This window comes from Panulirus ornatus, chromosome 37 (assembly GCF_036320965.1).
Source record: "Panulirus ornatus isolate Po-2019 chromosome 37, ASM3632096v1, whole genome shotgun sequence".
NCBI lineage: Eukaryota > Metazoa > Arthropoda > Malacostraca > Decapoda > Palinuridae > Panulirus > Panulirus ornatus.
This window is the reverse complement of record NC_092260.1, coordinates 4120344-4139988: the sequence shown is the minus strand read 5'-3', so window position 1 is coordinate 4139988 and position 19645 is coordinate 4120344. Positions and strand designations below refer to the sequence as shown.

Here is a 19645-nt window from a genome sequence, read left to right as displayed (position 1 = left end):
GAGGCATGGGATATAGATATGGTGTACAGAGGAGGGTGAATGTGTTGGAAGTTAAATGTTTGAGAACAATATGTGGTGTGAGGTGGTTTGATCGAGTAAGAAATGAAAGGGTAAGAGAGAGATGTGTGGAAATAAAAAGAGTGAACAAAGGCATGTGAAACATCTGGGGTAAACCATGGAGAGGCTGTGGGGCCTGGATGTGGATAGGGAACTATGTTTTCAGTGCATTACACATGGCAGTGAGAGAGAGCGAGTGTTAGCGAATGTGGCCTTTTTTGTCTGCTTTCCTGGTGCTGCCTCGCTGAAACAGAGGGTAGCGATGCTGTTTCCTGTGGGATGGGGTAGCACCGGGAATGCATGAAGGCAAGCAATTTTGAATATGTACATGTGTATATATGTATATGTCTGTATGTGTATGTATATGTATGTATATGTGTATATATTGTTATGTATATGTATGTATATGTGCATGTATGGGCATTTATGTACATATATATATATGTATGTGAGTGGGTAGGCCATTTTTCATCTGTTTCCTGGCACTACCTCGCTGATGCAGGAAACAGCAATTAAGTATAATAACAATAACAATAATAATAATAATAATAATAATAATGACAATAATAATAATAATAATAATAATAATAATAATAATAATAATAATAATAAAATGTATGTATATGTGTATGTATGGGCACTTATGTATACATATGAGTGGACAGGCCATTCTCTGTCTGTTTCCTAGCGATACCTCGCTGATGTAGGAAACGGCGATCAAGTACAATAAATAAATAATGAATATACACTTATTTTTTTCATACTTGATTGTTTCCCACATCTGTAGGGTAATGCCAAGAAACAGACGAAGACAGACACATCCACTCACACGTACATATACATATATACACATTCTTATGAGTCCACGGGGAAAATGAAACACGATAAGTTCCCAAGTGCACTTTTGCGTAATAATCACATCATCAGGGGAGATACAAAAAAGAAATATAAGTCAGCTGATATACAACGAAGAGACGTAGCTAGGACACCATTTGGTATCATAAACGAGCGTATCATAAACTTTTTATGTTGTCTGTCTTCAACAATCATGTGTTTACCAAATGGTGTCCTAGCTACATCTTTTCATCGTATATCACCTGACTAATATTTCTTTCTTATATCTCCCCTAATGATATGATAATTACACAAAAGTGCACTTGGGAACTTATCATGTTTCATTTTCCCCATGGACTCATAGGAATATACTTGATCACGTGCAAAATTGTGATCCTTTCCAATATATACACATGTGCATATTCATACTTGCTTGTCTTCATCCATTCCTGGTGCCTCCTCACAACACAGGAAATAGTTGTGCTACCCTGTGTCAACAAGGGTAGCACATCTACTCATATTCATACACAAACTGTCATGTGTAATGCAATGAAACTATGATTCCTTATTCACATCCAGGCTCCACAGACCTTTCCATGGCTTACCCTAGATAATTTCACATGCCCTGCTTCACTACACTGACAGCAAGTTGACCCCAGTATACCATATTGTTCCAATTCACTTCATTTCCTGTACGCCTTTCACCATCCTGAATGTTCAGGCCCTGACCACTCAACATCATTTTCACTCCATTCTTCCACCTCTAATTTGGTCTCTTGGTTTTCCTTGTTCCCTCCACTTCTGACACATACAACTTCTTTGTCAATCTTTCTTAATTCATTCTCTCCATATGTCCAAAGTGTTTCAACACACCCTCTTCTGCCCTCTCAACCACACTCTTTTTATTTCACACATCTCTCTTACCCTTTCATTACTCACTTGATCAAACCATTTCACACTATATATTGTTCTCAAACATTTCATTTCCAACACAAACACCCTCCTTTGCACAACCCTATCTATAGCCCATGCCTTGCAACCATATAATATTGTTGGAACTACTATTCCTTCAAGCATATCCATTTTTGCCCTCTGAGATAACATTCTCTCTTTCTACACATTCTTCAAATCCAGAACCTTCACCCCCTCCCCATCCTATGACTTACTTCCATTCCATGGTTCCATTTGCAGCAAAGTCCACTCCCAGATAATTAAAACACTTCACTTCCTCCATTTTTTCTCCAAACCTCCATCCCAACTAACTTGTCCCTCAACCGTGCTGAACTTAATAACCTTGAATTTATTCACATTTACTCTCAATTTTCTCCTTTCACACACTATCAAACTCAGCCACCAACTTTTGCAATTCAGCAGTTTCTCACTTGAATCAGCCACCAGTGCTTTATCATTGGCAAACAACAAATGACTCACTTCCCAGGCCCTCTCATCCCCAACAGGTTGCATACTCGCCCCTCTCTCTCCTAGATTCCTGCATATACCTCCTTCACCATCTTATCCATAAACAAATCAAACAACCATGGTGACATCACACACCCTTGCTGCAGACTGCAGGGCTGGGGTGGCCTCTTTTGGCCTTAAAACAGCCTTTAAGGTCAATGTATGGTAGCTTAATATCTGGCCAAGATACTGAAATACCTATAAGCAAAATCTGGGGCCTCTAGGTGCTGCAGTCTGGCTATGAAAAAGGTACACACACATGCCCAAGCAAACTAGGGAAGGAAGTAAACTTCAGGAAAATAAGATGATGTTTTGGAAGCAGGCTGTGTAAGGAAAACAAAGAGAATAAATGGGAACATTTGTGGAGAGCCCAAATGGGGAAGTGGTTTCAGGTAAAGATGAGGTGTGGAGGAGATGGAGTGAGTATTTTGAGAGACTAGTGAATATGTTTGATGATAGATTAGCAAATGTAGGGTGCTTAGGTCAGGGAGGTATATGAAATGAGTCATGGAAAGAGGTGTGGTTTAGAGAGCAGTGAGAGCCATGTGTGAGGTGAAATGTGGCAAGGCAGCTGGGGTGGAAGGCACTGCAGTTGACTTCCCTAAGAAAGGGAAACTGTTATGTTGTTGATCGGTTAGCTAGGATTGTTAATGTATGTATGGGTAATGGTGAAGTGCAGGAGGATTAGTGGAATGAATCTATAGTGCTACTATATAAAAGCAAGGGGACATAGATGAATGTTCAAACTACTGAGGTATACGTTTGTTGAGCATACCTGTTAAGTTGTATGAGAGAATGGTGACTGAAGTTAAGGCATATGCAGAGCATCAGACAGGGTAGAAACAAAGTGACTGCAAGAACAACAGTGCAAGAGAGAGGTATGGTAGTAAGGGGAATGTGATTATGAGTGCTGAACAAGATGACCTGAAATGGTTTATCTATGGAAAGTAAGAGCAAAGAAAGACAATAAAAGGATATAAGTCAGGAAAGGAGGAATACACTAAACCCCAGTTCAGATAGGAAATGAGGAAGAACAAACTGGAGGTAGAAAAATGGAGTGAAAATTATTCTAGTGCTTGGGGTCTGAACATGCAAAAAGGTGAACGGTCTGCAGAGGCATGAATTAATTGGAGTGATGTGGTTGGTATACAGGGGATGATATGCTATCAATAGGCTGAACCAGTGCATATGAAGCAGCCAAGGGAGACTAAGGAAAGGTGTGTGGGGCCTGGTTGTGACAGGGGCATGTGGTTTCATTGCATTACACATGGCAGCTAAAGGATGGCTATGAATGAATGAAGCCTTTTTTTGTCTGTTCCTGAGACTACTTTGTTAATGTGGGAAATGGCAAACAAGTTTGAAAGAAAAAATAATGTTACCCTTCATCATTTATATAGTTTTCCTTGATAAGATGTTCTAGTAAGTTTCTTTTACAGCTGTTTTAAAATCCTTTATTAAATCTAAAGTCAAGGTATCTGGTCAGAACTACTCAAGTATTAGCTTGGATATAAAGTCAAGCTAACTAGTCTTAATTGACCTGCTTAAGTATCAGATTGGATCCTCCTTTGTGTATTGGTGTTATCTATGCCATTTTGTGAATGTCTGCAATTTTGCTTTCATCCAGACTTTGTCTTATCAATAACAGTAATGGTTTTGCTATAGCTGTTTTTGTTTTTTAGAAGACGATGGTTGGGATTCTGATTGGTCTTTTCTTTTCCGAGATGATTACTCTCTGTTTATCTAATTTTCAGAAAATATCTATGAGTGCATTTTCACCTTGTTTGTTAAAAGCTTCATCATTTGATTTCCCAATGCATTTTGATCTGAAATTGATTTCTACTACTCAATCCTGCATATTTCCTTGGCATTATTTTCTTACTTTTCTCCCACTTAAAGGGTCCAACCTCAGATTTCTTGTTTATTTATGTGCATAATGATTTTGCATTTCTTTCCATGTTCTGTATAACTCTCTCTTCATTTATTTTCTATTTTCTTCAATAGGATTTCATAATTTCTGCATCTGCATTCTACATTTTCACATAAAGCTCTCTGATTTTTGCTTCTCTTATTGCTGACCCTTTCTTCTTCATCCTTGCTTTTCTCCTTATTTGGGGAGACCAAGAAGGCAATGGAAGGATGAAGCAAAAGGCTGTAAGTTATTGAAGCCTGAACATGTAGGTGGGTGAAAGACTTGCAATGGAGAGAGAAAGAATTGGTATGATGTGTTATCAATGTGTTATCAATGGGCTCAACTAAGGGATATGAAGTGGTCAGGGAATGGTTTGCAGGGCATGGCCATGGATACAGGGCTCTGGGTTTGCTGCATTATGTATAACAATTACAAGGTAAATGTGAGTAAATGAGGCCGTTCTTAGTCTGTTTCCAATATTACCATAAAATAAATCCTCAAGTTGACTTGAAGTATTGACATTTCACTGCATATCAAATAACTGTACAATGTACATATCAACACTACATATTCCTGAACATGTTTTGACCACTGTACTACCACTTTAGGATGCATTCATTTTACATAAGAAAATGTATATACTTTTGGGTAAGGTTAATTTTCATATTCACAAAAGATGTCAGCCCCATACTGCTTAAGTATGTATGGGCTTCCTGTTAACTCACAAAAGTTTTGTTTTATCCAATTCATATCTGCATTATTCAAGACAATAGTATCTACCGTGTACTGTAGTTTCAAAGAAAATTTTGTCATAACCTGTTTCATGCGAGGCAAGTGATTTCTACTAATTTTCTAAAATGTAAAAAATTATAAAACATTTCTTTAAAAATGTTATTCTGTATGGAAAAGACATTATCTTATGTCTCTAAAATCATCTGATTTTTCGTTATTTACTTGAATTTTATAATCTAATGTCATTTAAGTCCCTGTTCCAACTGGGAAGAAATGTCTGTGAATAAAGAATCTGATTTAAGGGGGAAATTTCTCCTTGTTGAGAAATATCACCTCCCTCATAAAAAAAATTGCCCTCAATCTACTAAATGCCAGCAGTTGAATTCTAAAAGCCAATGAACAGATAAAAGTAGTTCAGAAACAAAACAGCATATTTTTTCCAAAAACTAGAGATGTGAAGTTGACTGTCCCAATGATCTCATATAACTCAATCTTTCTCAAAATCATTTCTGGATACACTCAGAATTTAGCTGGATTCTGGTGGCAGACGGGCAACTATGTGATGCATACAGAATGTATAATGTCAGTTTGATTATTGTGGATTAATAAATATGAACAAACACCTGTCTCCTTGGGACTCTCGTCGACAACTAAAAGGTAACAGCCAAATAATGTAAATGAAAATAAAAAATAATCCTCTTTCAATTCACTTTTAAAAGAAAACTGTTAGGAACCAAAAACAAGACTCACTTGCAGAAGTCGTACAAGATAGTTTCAAACACCAGGACTGGACCTGTAGAACCCAAGATGGTAAGGGGCTGTCCAGAGAAGAACCCATATGCTACTCCACAAATCAAGCCAGCAACAAGAGACTCCATAGCAGCGATGCGGTTCTCTGTGGCTTCTCCAAGCAGACCTCCAAACGTAATGATAGGAGTGAGGCAAGCAAAATAGATGAAGATGAAGGAGGCAATGGACTGTATTGCTATAGCATCCTTAAAATCACTCAGGTACCATGGTTTTTTTCGTTTTATGTCATTAAAGAATCCCCCAAATAATCGTCCAGTTCGACTAAGTCCAGACTCGTCTCTTAACTTCCGTTCTTCTTCTTCCTCATCTACCACCTCTACTGGTGCATTCTTCTTATTTTTACGAGGTTGTTGAGATGGAATAGCAGCAGGTGGTTCAATCCTTAAAAGAAGAGAATTAAGAACTTTATAAGATATGGTTGAAATAAATGGGAAATGAAATCAGAATATAAAGCAGGTATAGTGAAACACTGGTACAAATAAGATGCACACACACACACACACACACACACACACACACACACACACACACACATACACACACAAATCCAAAGTTGGTCAGATAAATGGATAAGATTCAATCAAAGTAAATGCAAGGCAATGAGGATGGGACAAAGTGAAAGAAGGCCTTGGTGTGATTATCATCGAGTGAGAAATAAATTACAGGAATTTACATGAGAAAGAGATGTAGGGGCTGACATGGTGCTTAATAAACTGCTTGAGCTACGTATTAAAACAGTTTTGAAAGAGAAAACTGTGCACTGGCAAATATAAGTTTCCCATTCAAATAAATGAGCAAGGATAATGTTTGTAAAATTACTCAATACATTCATTAGACCAGATCTGGATGACAACTTACAAGTTTGGTCAGCACACTTAAGGAAGCAATTAGATCTGAGTGAGAGGGTACAAAGAATAGCAATTACGGTGGTACCTAAATTAAGAATTGAGCTACAATGAGAGGCTGAGGTGACAACTATCCATCATGGAGAAAAGGGAAAAGTGAGGGGGATAGCACCAGAAAACTGCCTTCAGTTTCTAAATTAGCTGGGTGATACTGACAGGGAACAATTCCTCAAGAGATGTGGCACCAGAGTAAACAGATGCCAAAATGAAAAGCTAGGAAAAAAGCTCCTAGAAAGGATGTTATGAAGTATTGTTTTGGTGTTAGGCTGATGGATAGTTGGAACATACTAACCAATGAGATGGTGAATACCATCAGTTTACAAAGGTATAAAAGGCTACTTGATGACATGGAAAGTTTAGAAGATGGGACCCTATAAGTGTAAAACTCTTTTACCATGCTATACAAATGCATAATTACACACTCACACAAAAACACAAGAGTGACCTCTGTCTCAGGCAAATGAGAAGGCTGGGAGGATGGTTTGTAAATGGACTGCCAGAGAGCATTGATACTATACCACAAAGGAGGCTGATTCAGAAGCTGGATCACTAGGAAGACATGAGGAGGAAACTCCTTCATTGGAAAGACGATTATCTCATTGAAAGAGAACACAGGATGCATGTCAGGGGAGCTTCCTCCAAATGGGTCAAGGTGACCACCAGAGTGCCACAGGGTACTGCTTTGTGACCTTTACCTTCTTGATCTATGTAAATTATTTGCCTAAAGATATGGATTCTTACTTGAATGTGTTTGCAGATGCAAAAATCATAAGAGAAGTGAAAAGCAAGAAGGACTGCAACTTCTTATTAAGGGACCAATAAAGACTACAAAGTTGGTCTGATACATGGTTGATAAGTTTCAACCCAAGTAAATGTTAGGTAAATGAAGATAAGACAAAGTGAAAAAAGGCCTCAATAAGATTAATATCTAGAATTCTGTGTGTGAGACAGACCTGGGAGTCGACTTTGTCCCTAGACTGTCGCCAGGGTCCCATATTAGGAGAAGAGTTAAGGAGAAAAACTGTCTGCTGGTAAATATCATAAAAGCCTTCAAATATATGCATAAGGAAATCTTCAGCACTGTATTCTTATCCCACATAAGGCCAAAACCAAAGTATGCTTCTTATATTTGATAATTACACCTAAGAAGCACAAAGAGCTATTGGAGAAGGTCCAAAGGAGAACAACAATAATGGTAACAGAATTAAGAGTGTTAAGTTACAAGGAAAGGCTAGACACATTAAATTTGCTCACCTTGGAAGAAAGAAGAATGAGGTGTGACCTGACCACAACTTTTAAGTTTTCAAAACAGATGGAAGATGGACGATGAGCTTTTCTTCAAGGGATGATGGAATAAAGCAACCATAGTACATGCTAAGAAAATAAGTTAAAAAGGATGCAAAGGAATACTTTCATAATATAAGAGTGGTGAATGAATGGAATAAAATGACTTGGGACATGGTCAATGCAGACTGCATACATAAATTTAATAAGTTGTGCAATATCTACAATGTAGAGAATATTCAAGAGATGGGGGCCCATGAGTGTAAAATTTGCTCACCTTGGAAGAAAGAAGAATGAGGTGTGACCTGACCACAACTTTTAAGTTTTCAAAACAGATGGAAGATGGACGATGAGCTTTTCTTCAAGGGATGATGGAATAAAGCAACCATAGTACATGCTAAGAAAATAAGTTAAAAAGGATGCAAAGGAATACTTTCATAATATAAGAGTGGTGAATGAATGGAATAAAATGACTTGGGACATGGTCAATGCAGACTGCATACATAAATTTAATAAGTTGTGCAATATCTACAATGTAGAGAATATTCAAGAGATGGGGGCCCATGAGTGTAAAACTCCCTCTCTGTACAGTACAAACAGGCAATTATACAAACACACACACACACACACACACACACACACATCTGGAGAAGAATAACACACCCTATTAGTGATAAAACAATCAAGGAAGTCTATGGCCTAATAATGATAGGTTTAGAAAAGTGCAGAGCATACAAGACCTGTACTTGTTAGCTAAAAGTGAATTTTAGGAAAGTCAGAGACACAGGATGATAATTCAACACTGAAGAATCTAGCTGAAATGTGGGTAGCAACAAAATTAGGAAGTTAGCAAAACAGGATGTCAACAGATGTAAATCTCTGACAACTTTTGGTTTGGAAGATCATACACCAGATAGGGAAGAAAGGGGAAAGAAAGAAGAGGCAACAGAGGCAACAGAGTTGCCAGATACAAGTTTGATGATAAAAGAAAGAATTGCTGATAATAGTCAAGACATATGGGGAGACCAGTTATGGTTATGTCTGAAGAGGAGTCATTAAGCCAGGTAGTACTTAGGAATGTTAAGGAACTTAAAAAAAAACAATGTGGAAATAGTGGGTTATTCGTCAAATGCGATAAATCAAAGGAAGAGAGGAAAAGAAACATAGAAGACTAAAAAAAAAACGAGATTTCCTTGCCAAATACTTAATTTCATGGTAAACTTTGCTTCATAGGGAAAGGAAAAACAAAGTAAGTGGTGATGCCCTACTCTATGTTTAAAGCTTATTTAAATCCTGCAGTAAAAACTGTTGTAGCCATTGGGAATGTAAACTCTATTTCTGTAGAAACTAAAGATGAACTACATAAAAAACAATGACAGGAATAGTTAATAGGCCCCCTACACAGGAACCAGAGGTAGGTGAAAGATTCTATGATCAATTAGCTGAAATTTGTAATGAACAAGATTCTATTATAGTATGAGATTCTAACATACTGGTATCTATATGGGAAAAATCTCTTTCCAGTGGCTCCAGGACTCTACCTAAATTTGCTTGATACTGCCTTAATCTAATTAGTCATGAAACCTATTCATGATGAAAACAGATTTAGTTCTTACTATAAATGAGGATCTCGTTAATGATGTTGAAGTTGGAGAAAAGTTTGGTACAAGTGAACACTGAAAAATTACTTTTGAAGTTGCTTTCAACACTGCACGTAATGTTGGTCAAAATGACAATCGTAAAAAACATCCAAACATCCAAAACATCCAAATCGTAAAAAAAAGATCCAATCGTAAAAAAATCCAACATCAATAAATGGAATGAAAAAAAAAATGGCAGGCTCTGATAAGTTCTATCTGAGAACAATGAAAGAGGCAAAACATGAAATAGTTATGTCCTTAACTGCCCTTCTCAATACATCACTTGCTATGGGAAAAGTTCTAGATGAATGGAAGTTAGCCAATGTAACACTAATACTTAAAACAGGTAACAAGTCACTCCCCAGAAATTATTGTCCTATTAGCTTAACATTGTAGTTGGTAAACTCATGGAAACCATTATTTGAGACAGAATTGTAAACCATCTAGAAGACCAACACTTGATAAATGATTTTCAGCATGGTTTTTGATGAAATCATTCATGTTTGACAAATTTGCTTGATGTCCTTTATGATATAATCATCATAAGTGACAAAAATAAAGCAGTTCATGTTATCAATCTAGACTTTCAAAAAACTTTCACTAAGGTTCCTTATCAAAGATTACTAGCAAAAAATCAAGTTATATGGTACTGATAGGGTTATACAGCAGTTGATACAAATTTGATTAACCAGCTGTAAACAAAGAGTAGTGAATAATGGTCAAGCCTGATAATAGTTAGACATAATAAAAGGAGTGCTACAGGGATCTTGGGATTGGTTCTCTTTCTCATATATATATATGTGGTGTGCAAAGTGAGAGGGTTAGGGAAAATGCTTTGGTAAACAGAGAAGAGGTAGTAAAAGCTTTGCGGAAGATGAAAGCCAGCAAGGCAGCAGGTTTGGATGGTATTGTAGTGGAATTTATTAAAAAAGGGGGTGACTGTATTGTTGACTGGTTGGTAAGGTTATTTAATGTATGTATGATTCATGGTGAGGTGCCTGAGAATTGGCGGAATGCTTGCATAGTGCCACTGAACAAAGGCAAAGGGGATAAGAGTGAGTGCTCAAATTACAGAGGTATAAGTTTGTTGAGTATTCCTGGTAAATCATATGGGAGGGTATTGATTGAGAGGGTGAAGGCATGTACAGAGCATCAGATTGGGGAAGAGCAGTGTGGTTTCAGAAGTGGTAGAGGATGTGTGGATCAGGTGTTTGCTTTGAGGAATGTATGTGAGAAATACTTAGAAAAGCAAATGGATTTGTATGTAGCATTTATGGATCTGGAGAAGGCATATGATAGAGTTGATAGAGATGCTCTGTGGAAGGTATTAAGAATATATGGTGTGGGAGGCAAGTTGTTAGAAGCAGTGAAAAGTTTTTATCGAGGATGTAAGGCATGTGTACGTGTAGGAAGAGAGGAAAGTGATTGGTTCTCAGTGAATGTAGGTTTGCGGCAGGGGTGTGTGATGTCTCCATGGTTGTTTAATTTGTTTATGGATGGGGTTGTTAGGGAGGTGAATGCAAGAGTTTTGGAAAGAGGGGCAAGTATGAAGTCTGTTGTGGATGAGAGAGCTTGGGAAGTGAGTCAGCTGTTGTTCGCTGATGATACAGCGTTGGTGGCTGATTCATGTGAGAAACTGCAGAAGCTGGTAACTGAGTTTGGTAAAGTGTGTGAAAGAAGAAAGTTAAGAGTAAATGTGAATAAGAGCAAGGTTATTAGGTACAGTAGGGTTGAGGGTCAAGTCAATTGGGAGGTAAGTTTGAATGGAGAAAAACTGAAGGAAGTAAAGTGTTTTAGATATCTGGGAGTGGATCTGGCAGCAGATGGAACCATGGAAGCGGAAGTGAATCATAGGGTGGGGGAGGGGGCGAAAATTCTGGGAGCCTTGAAGAATATTTGGAAGTTGAGAGCATTATCTCGGAAAGGAAAAATGGCTATGTTTGAAGGAATAGTGGTTCCAACAATGATGTATGGTTGTGAGGCATGGGCTATGGATAGAGTTGTGCAGAGGAGGGTGGATGTGCTGGAAATGAGATGTTTGAGGACAATATGTGGTGTGAGGTGGTTTGATCGAGTAAGTAATGTAAGGGTAAGAGAGATGTGTGGAAATAAAAAGAGTGTGGTTGAGATAGCAGAAGAGGATGTTTTGAAATGGTTTGGTCACATGGAGAGAATGAGTGAGGAACGATTGACCAAGAGGATATATGTGTCAGAGGTGGAGGGAACGAGGAGAAGTGGGAGACCAAATTGGAGGTGGAAAGATGGAGTGAAAAAGATATTGAGTGATCAGGGCCTGAACATGCAGGAAGGTGAAAGGCGTGCAAGGAATAGAGTGAATTGGATCGATGTGGTATACCGGGGTTGATGTGCTGTCAGTGGATTGAATCAGGGCATGTGAAGCGTCTGGGGTAAACCATGGAAAGTTGTGTGGGGCCTGGATGTGGAAAGGGAGCTGTGGTTTCGGGCATTATTGTGTGACAGCTAGAGACAAAGTGTTAACGAATGGGGCCTTTGTTGTCTTTTCCTAGGGGAGGGGGATGGTATTCCATGTGTGGCGAGGTGGCGATGGGAATGAATAGGGGCAGGCAGTGTGAATTGTGTGCATGGGTATATATGTATGTGTCTGTGTGTGTATATATATGTGTACATTGAGATGTATAGGTATGTATATTTGCGTGTGTGGGCATGTGTGTGTGTACATTGTGTATGGGGGTGGGTTGTGCCATTTCTTTCGTCTGTTTCCTTGCGCTACCTCGCAAACGCGGGAGACAGCGACAAAGCAAAATAAATAAAAATAAAATATATATATATATATTATCAATTTGCTTTTCTAAGTATTTCTCACATACAATCTTCAAAGCAAACACCGATTCCACACATCCTCTACCATATCTGAAACCACACTGCTCTTCCCCAATCTGATGCTCTGTACATGCCTTCACAATCTCAATCAATACCCTCCCATATAATTTACCAGGAATACTCAATACACTTCTTTTTTTTTTATACCTCGTCGCTGTCTCCCGCGGTTGCGAGGTAGCGCAAGGAAACAGACGAAAGAAATGGCCCAACCCCCCCATACACATGTACATACACACGTCCACACACGCAAATATACATACCTACACAGCTTTCCATGGTTTACCCCGGACGCTTCACATGCCTTGATTCAATCCACTGACAGCACGTCAACCCCTGTATACCACATCGCTCTAATTCACTCTATTCCTTGCCCTCCTTTCACCCTCCTGCATGTTCAGGCCCCGATCACACAAAATCCTTTTCACTCCATCTTTCCACCTCCAATTTGGTCTCCCTCTTCTCCTCGTTCCCTCCACCTCCGACACATATATCCTCTTGGTCAATCTTTCCTCACTCATTCTCTCCATGTGCCCAAACCATTTCAAAACACCCTCTTCTGCTCTCTCAACCACGCTCTTTTTATTTCCACACATCTCTCTTACCCTTACGTTACTTACTCGATCAAACCACCTCACACCACACATTGTCCTCAAACATCTCATTTCCAGCACATCCATCCTCCTGCGCACAACTCTATCCATAGCCCACGCCTCGCAACCATACAACATTGTTGGAACCACTATTCCTTCAAACATACCCATTTTTGCTTTCCGAGATAATGTTCTCGACTTCCACACATTTTTCAAGGCTCCCAAAATTTTCGCCCCCTCCCCCACCCTATGATCCACTTCCGCTTCCATGGTTCCATCCGCTGACAGATCCACTCCCAGATATCTAAAACACTTCACTTCCTCCAGTTTTTCTCCATTCAAACTCACCTCCCAATTGACTTGACCCTCAACCCTACTGTACCAAATAACCTTGCTCTTATTCACATTTACTCTTAACTTTCTTCTTCCACACACTTTACCAAACTCCGTCACCAGCTTCTGCAGTTTCTCACATGAATCCGCCACCAGCGCTGTATCATCAGCGAACAACAACTGACTCACTTCCCAAGCTCTCTCATCCCCAACAGACTTCATACTTGCCCCTCTTTCCAAGACTCTTGCATTTACCTCCCTAACAACCCCATCCATAAACAAATTAAACAACCATGGAGACATCACACACCCCTGCCGCAAACCTACATTCACTGAGAACCAATCACTTTCCTCTCTTCCTACACGTACACATGCCTTACATCCTCGATAAAAACTTTTCACTGCTTCTAACAACTTGCCTCCCACACCATATATTCTTAATACCTTCCACAGAGTATCTCTATCAACTCTATCATATGCCTTCTCCAGATCCATAAATGCTACATACAAATCCATTTGCTTTTCTAAGTATTTCTCACATACATTCTTCAAAGCAAACACCTGATCCACACATCCTCTACCACTTCTGAAACCACACTGCTCTTCCCCAATCTGATGCTCTGTACCTGCCTTCACCCTCTCAATCAATACCCTCCCATATAATTTACCAGGAATACTCAACAAACTTATACCTCTGTAATTTGAGCACTCACTCTTATCCCCTTTGCCTTTGTACAATGGCACTATGCACGCATTCCGCCAATCCTCAGGCACCTCACCATGAGTCATACATACATTAAATAACCTTACCAACCAGTCAACAATACAGTCACCCCCTTTTTTAATAAATTCCACTGCAATACCATCCAAACCTGCTGCCTTGCCGGCTTTCATCTTCCGCAAAGCTTTTACTACCTCTTCTCTGTTTACCAAATCATTTTCCCTAACCCTCTCACTTTGCACACCACCTCGACCAAAACACCCTATATCTGCCACTCTGTCATCAGACACATTCAACAAACCTTCAAAATACTCATTCCATCTCCTTCTCACATCACCACTACTTGTTATCACCTCCCCATTTACGCTCTTCACTGAAGTTCCCATTTGCTCCCTTGTCTTACGCACCCTATTTACCTCCTTCCAGAACATCTTTTTATTCTCCCTAAAATTTACTGATAGTCTCTCACCCCAACTCTCATTTGCCCTTTTTTTCACCTCTTGCACCTTTCTCTTGACCTCCTGTCTCTTTCTTTTATACTTCTCCCACTCAATTGCATTTTTTCCCTGCAAAAATCGTCCAAATGCCTCTCTCTTCTCTTTCACTAATACTCTTACTTCTTCATCCCACCACTCACTACCCTTTCTAAACAGCCCACCTCCCACTCTTCTCATGCCACAAGCATCTTTTGCGCAATCCATCACTGATTCCCTAAATACATCCCATTCCTCCCCCACTCCCCTTACTTCCATTGTTCTCACCTTTTTCCATTCTGTACACAGTCTCTCCTGATACTTCCTCACACAGGTCTCCTTCCTAAGCTCACTTATTCTCACCACATTCTTCACCCCAACATTCACTCTTCTTTTCTGAAAACCCATACTAATCTTCACCTTAGCCTCCACAAGATAATGATCAGACATCCCTCCAGTTGCACCTCTCAGCACATTGACATCCAAAAGTCTCTCTTTCGCACGCCTGTCAATTAACACATAATCCAATAACGCTCTCTGGCCATCTCTCCTACTTACATAAGTATACTTATGTATATCTCGCTTTTTAAACCAGGTATTCCCAATCATCAGTCCTTTTTCAGCACATAAATCTACAAGCTCCTCACCATTTCCATTTACAACACTGAACACCCCATGCACACCAATTATTCCCTCAACTGCCACATTACTCACCTCTGTAATTTGAGCACTCACTCTTATCCCCTTTGCCTTTGTACAATGGCACTATGCATGCATTCCTCCAATCCTCAGGCACCTCACCATGAGTCATACATACATTAAATAACCTTACCAACCAGTCAACAATACATTCCCCCCTTCTTTAATAAATTCCACTGCAATACCATCCAAACCTGTTGCCTTGCCGGCTTTCATCTTCCGCAAAGCTTGGATTTGTATGTAGCATTTATGGATCTGGAGAAGGAAATTGATAGAGTTGATAGAGATGCTCTCTGGAAGGCATTAAGAATACATGGTGTGGGTGGCAAGTTGTTAGAAGCAGTGAAAAGTTTTTATCGAGGATGTAAGGCATGTGTATGTGTAGGAAGAGAGGAAAGTGATTGGTTCTCAGTGAATGTAGGTTTGCAGCAGGGGTGTGTGATGTCTCCATGGTTGTTTAATTTGTTTATGGATGGGGTTGTAAATGCAAGAGTTTTGGAAAGAGGGGCAAAAATGAGAGAGCTTGGGAAGTGAGTCAGTTGTTGTTCGCTGATGATACAGCGCTGGTGGCTGATTCATGTGAGAAACTGCAGAAGCTGGTGACTGAGTTTGGTAAAGTGTGTGAAAGAAGAAAGTTAAGAGTAAATGTGAATAAGAGCAAGGTTATTAGGTACAGTAGGGTTGAGGGTCAAGTCAATTGGGAGGTGAGTTTGAATGGAGAAAAACTGGAGGAAGTGAAGTGTTTTAGATATCTGGGAGTGGATCTGGCAGTGGATTGAACCATGGAAGCGGAAGTGGATCATAGGGTGGGGGAGGGGGCGAAAATTCTGGGAGCCTTGAAGAATGTGTGGAAGTCGAGAACATTATCTCGGAAAGCTAAAATGGGTATGTTTGAAGGAATAGTGGTTCCAACAAAGTTGTATGGTTGCGGGGCGTGGGCTATGGATAGAGTTGTGCGCAGGAGGGTGGATGTGCTGGAAATGAGATGTTTGAGGACAATGAGTGGTGTGAGGTGGTTTGATCGAGTAAGTAATGTAAGGGTAAGAGAGATGTGTGGAAATACAAAGAGCGTGGTTGAGAGAGCAGAAGAGGGTGTTTTGAAATGGTTTGGGCACATGGAGAGAAGGAGTGAGGAAAGACTGACCAAGAGGATATATGTGTCGGAGGTGGAGGGAACGAGGAGAAGTGGGAGACCAAATTGGAGGTGGAAAGATGGAGTGAAAAAGATTTTGTGTGATCGGGGCCTGAACGTGCAGGAGGGTGAAAGGAGGGCAAGGAATAGAGTGAATTGGATCGATGTGGTATACCCGGGTTGACGTGCTGTCAGTGGATTGAATCAGGGCATGTGAAGCGTCTGGGGTAAACCATGGAAAGTTGTGTGGGGCCTGGATGTGGAAAGGAGACTGAGTGTGAATGAATGGGGTCTTTGTTGTCTTTTCCTAGTGCTACCTCGCACACATGAGGGGGAGGGGATGGTATTCCATGTGTGGCAAGGTGGCGATGGGAATGAATAAAGGCAGACAGTGTGAATTGTGTGCATGGGTATATATGTATGTGTCTGTGTGTGTATATATATGTGTACATTGAGATTTCTATGATTTAACTCATAAGTGGGTAAAAACTCATGAGCAAACAATTTACCACAAATGAAGCAAAGTACTTTCTCTTCAACAGAATTGTTAACTTATGAATAATTTGCCAAGTAAAGTTGCTCAAAGCAGTACTATAAATACAATTCAGAACAGACTTGATACATATCTAGCATGAAGTCTATGATTTTCATTATTTGCAACTCCATAGTCAAAATGACAATTTCCAGGTTATTCTCTTTGAATTACCTGTATGTCTTTTAACATTTATTTCACTTTTCTGTAAGTTTCTGATATTTTTCACAATTAAACGCAGCCTTAAAAAGGACCAAATGGTCTGTTGCTGTTTGAATTCCTTCATATTCCATTGTAATGGAAACTCTATAGCTGCGACCAACCCTTTGAGGAAGTTCCAGGAGGAAACAAGCCTCAGAGTTATACAAAGATAGGTATTAGACCTAAACTAGATTATGCTTCTGAATTCTGGTCATTGCATCTAAAAATGTGCAAAGATTTGAATGAGAGAGTCCACAGTAAGGGAACCAAGAATATACTTGAATTAACAGAGCTCAGCTATGAGAGACTTAGGGCAAGAGATCTGCTCTCCATGGGGGATAGAAGAGATAGGGTTAACTTGATTACAGCCTTCAAGATTATAAATTAATCAGACGAAGTCATCAGTGAACAGTTCCTCATGAGAGGCACTGACAAATTATCCAGAGGTCATAACAATAAGCTGGGCAAGCAGCTTGTTAGAAAAGAATGAAGTTTTCCTTTTATGTAAGGGTGGTGAATAGTTAGAATAGACTAAGTAATGAAACTGAATGTTGACAATATACAAATTTTCTAAAAGCTATTCAATGGAAGAAAATTCATGTCAAACAAGATTACAACACTCTATCCATGTTATGAAATAGGTATCTAAAACTAGGCTCTGACAAATACGTAATCATTCACATACAAACATAATATAAGTAGTTCACATGTACACATTATTACTCACTCTCTCCTCAACTGACCTGATTGCAGGGTCCCATTCTCCTGGTGGTAAGACAGTTACGGCATCTAAGAATTCATCTACACCTGCCAAGAGATGACTTCGATTCTTCGCCTTATATGCTACATCATGAAACACTTCATCACTAAGGAGAGTTGCCATGGCACGACCAATCTCATGGTACCTTGGAAGACCACCCTGCATAACAAAATATGCTTTGGTTACATAAATGTAAAAGTCTTAACATAACACAGATAAAACATGAAAGGAATGGGTGTCAGAGATATAGACAGGCAGATAGATAGCTTATCCTTAGAATGGTAATACTGAAACACACTGATTATGTTATTTGAAAACCAACTTGAAGAAGAATTATTACAAGGGCATGAGTTTTAGAATTCCATTTTACTTTCTAAACTGAGCTACATTATCTTAAGAAGCATTTAGTGTGTTATACTGCTCTTCAGTATTTCAAAATAGGAGAGACAAATATTTGTTTAGCTGTAATGTGATACAGCCAAGAAAAATTTGTGATCATTCTCATGAGATATAGTAAGATTTCTAAAATGTCTCACTTATATTGTAAAACAGACCACGTAACATTACTCCATCTATCAAATGTGCAAGGATGCCCAATTAAGTGAAATAGACTTGCTAACTTCATACCCTTTCCACTCAGAGATATCTGAGTGGAAAGGGTATGAAGTTAGAAAGTCTATTTCACATAATTGGGCATCCTTGCACATTTGATAGATATAAAGTTGGCTTAAGGATTCCAGTTCTGTATAATTAATTTCCATGTAAGATATATGCCTATATGCACTGAATTCACCTCACAAAAATGGGAACAGAAAGAAATAGCAATATGATGACAAATTTCTTATGAAAGAAACCTGTTACAGATATCTATCAAAACACAATAATTTCTTGATGACAAAATTACTGAGACTGTAGATGATAAAAACTCACCGGAGGTCCAAGAACGATGTAAAGAAATCGAGTAGGAACAGGCACCTCTGTCAAGTCCCCTAAATTGGCACTCTGGGATAAACGGACAAAAGCAGTTGCTGGCTTTTCCAAGAATGGCACTTCTCCCACAAGGATATTAGATGCTTCAGAACCAGGAGGAATCTTACGCATAAAGTGAGTATTCCCCTAAACAGTGGTAAAATACATTAATACATTATACATAAACTTAGGCAACTAAAGTAAATCTACATGAGAAAAGAAAATCTTCAGGAGGTGGAAAGAAGAGGCACGGGAGAGAGGAAAGAGAGAAAAATGAAAAGATAAAAGAGAACAAGGAAAAATATATGAAAGTTAATCAAACATGGAGAACCTTATCTTGTATAAGAAAAATTATTCACAGACTGTAACAATGCTAGAATCTCCTTATCCACAATGTGAAATGACTAGCTTTGTTATTAAACTTTCTGAGTATTTTTCATCTATTTTACTGTTCCTGTTATTCTCTTACAGTGCTTGTTTTACTTTTCTTATTTACTAATCAGCAAACATATCTCATGGAAGTATCAGTTACATTCATCTTTTTCAATGTTGTAAGATGAAGTTACTTAAACAGAATCAGGAACTGGGACTTTTTTTCCTTGTCAGTGAAGAAAGCCATATCATTTGCGAAAAGAAAATTTATTGTATCATTTACCTTTTTTTTAGTGTGACTTACCATTAGACCTATACAGTACTGAGCTGAATTTCTCCCAAATATTCATTATCATTTCCAGTTCTTGTCTT

The 19645-nt window shown here is 39.0% G+C and overlaps 1 protein-coding gene across 33 annotated transcripts in view; it reads right to left on the bottom strand.

Annotated features, from left to right (window-relative positions):
• Ndae1 (Na[+]-driven anion exchanger 1) overlaps nucleotides 1-19645 on the bottom strand; it is a 680061-nt gene that overhangs the window by 401672 nt on the left and 258744 nt on the right. For all 33 annotated transcript variants that reach the window (XM_071683718.1, XM_071683724.1, XM_071683696.1 and 30 more), the window contains 3 exons: nucleotides 18863-19048; nucleotides 17916-18091; nucleotides 5741-6181 (listed from right to left, as the gene is read on the bottom strand). In XM_071683718.1, coding sequence (XP_071539819.1) covers nucleotides 5741-6181; nucleotides 17916-18091; nucleotides 18863-19048 — 803 coding nt within the window. The remainder of the gene's footprint in view (nucleotides 1-5740; nucleotides 6182-17915; nucleotides 18092-18862; nucleotides 19049-19645) is intronic.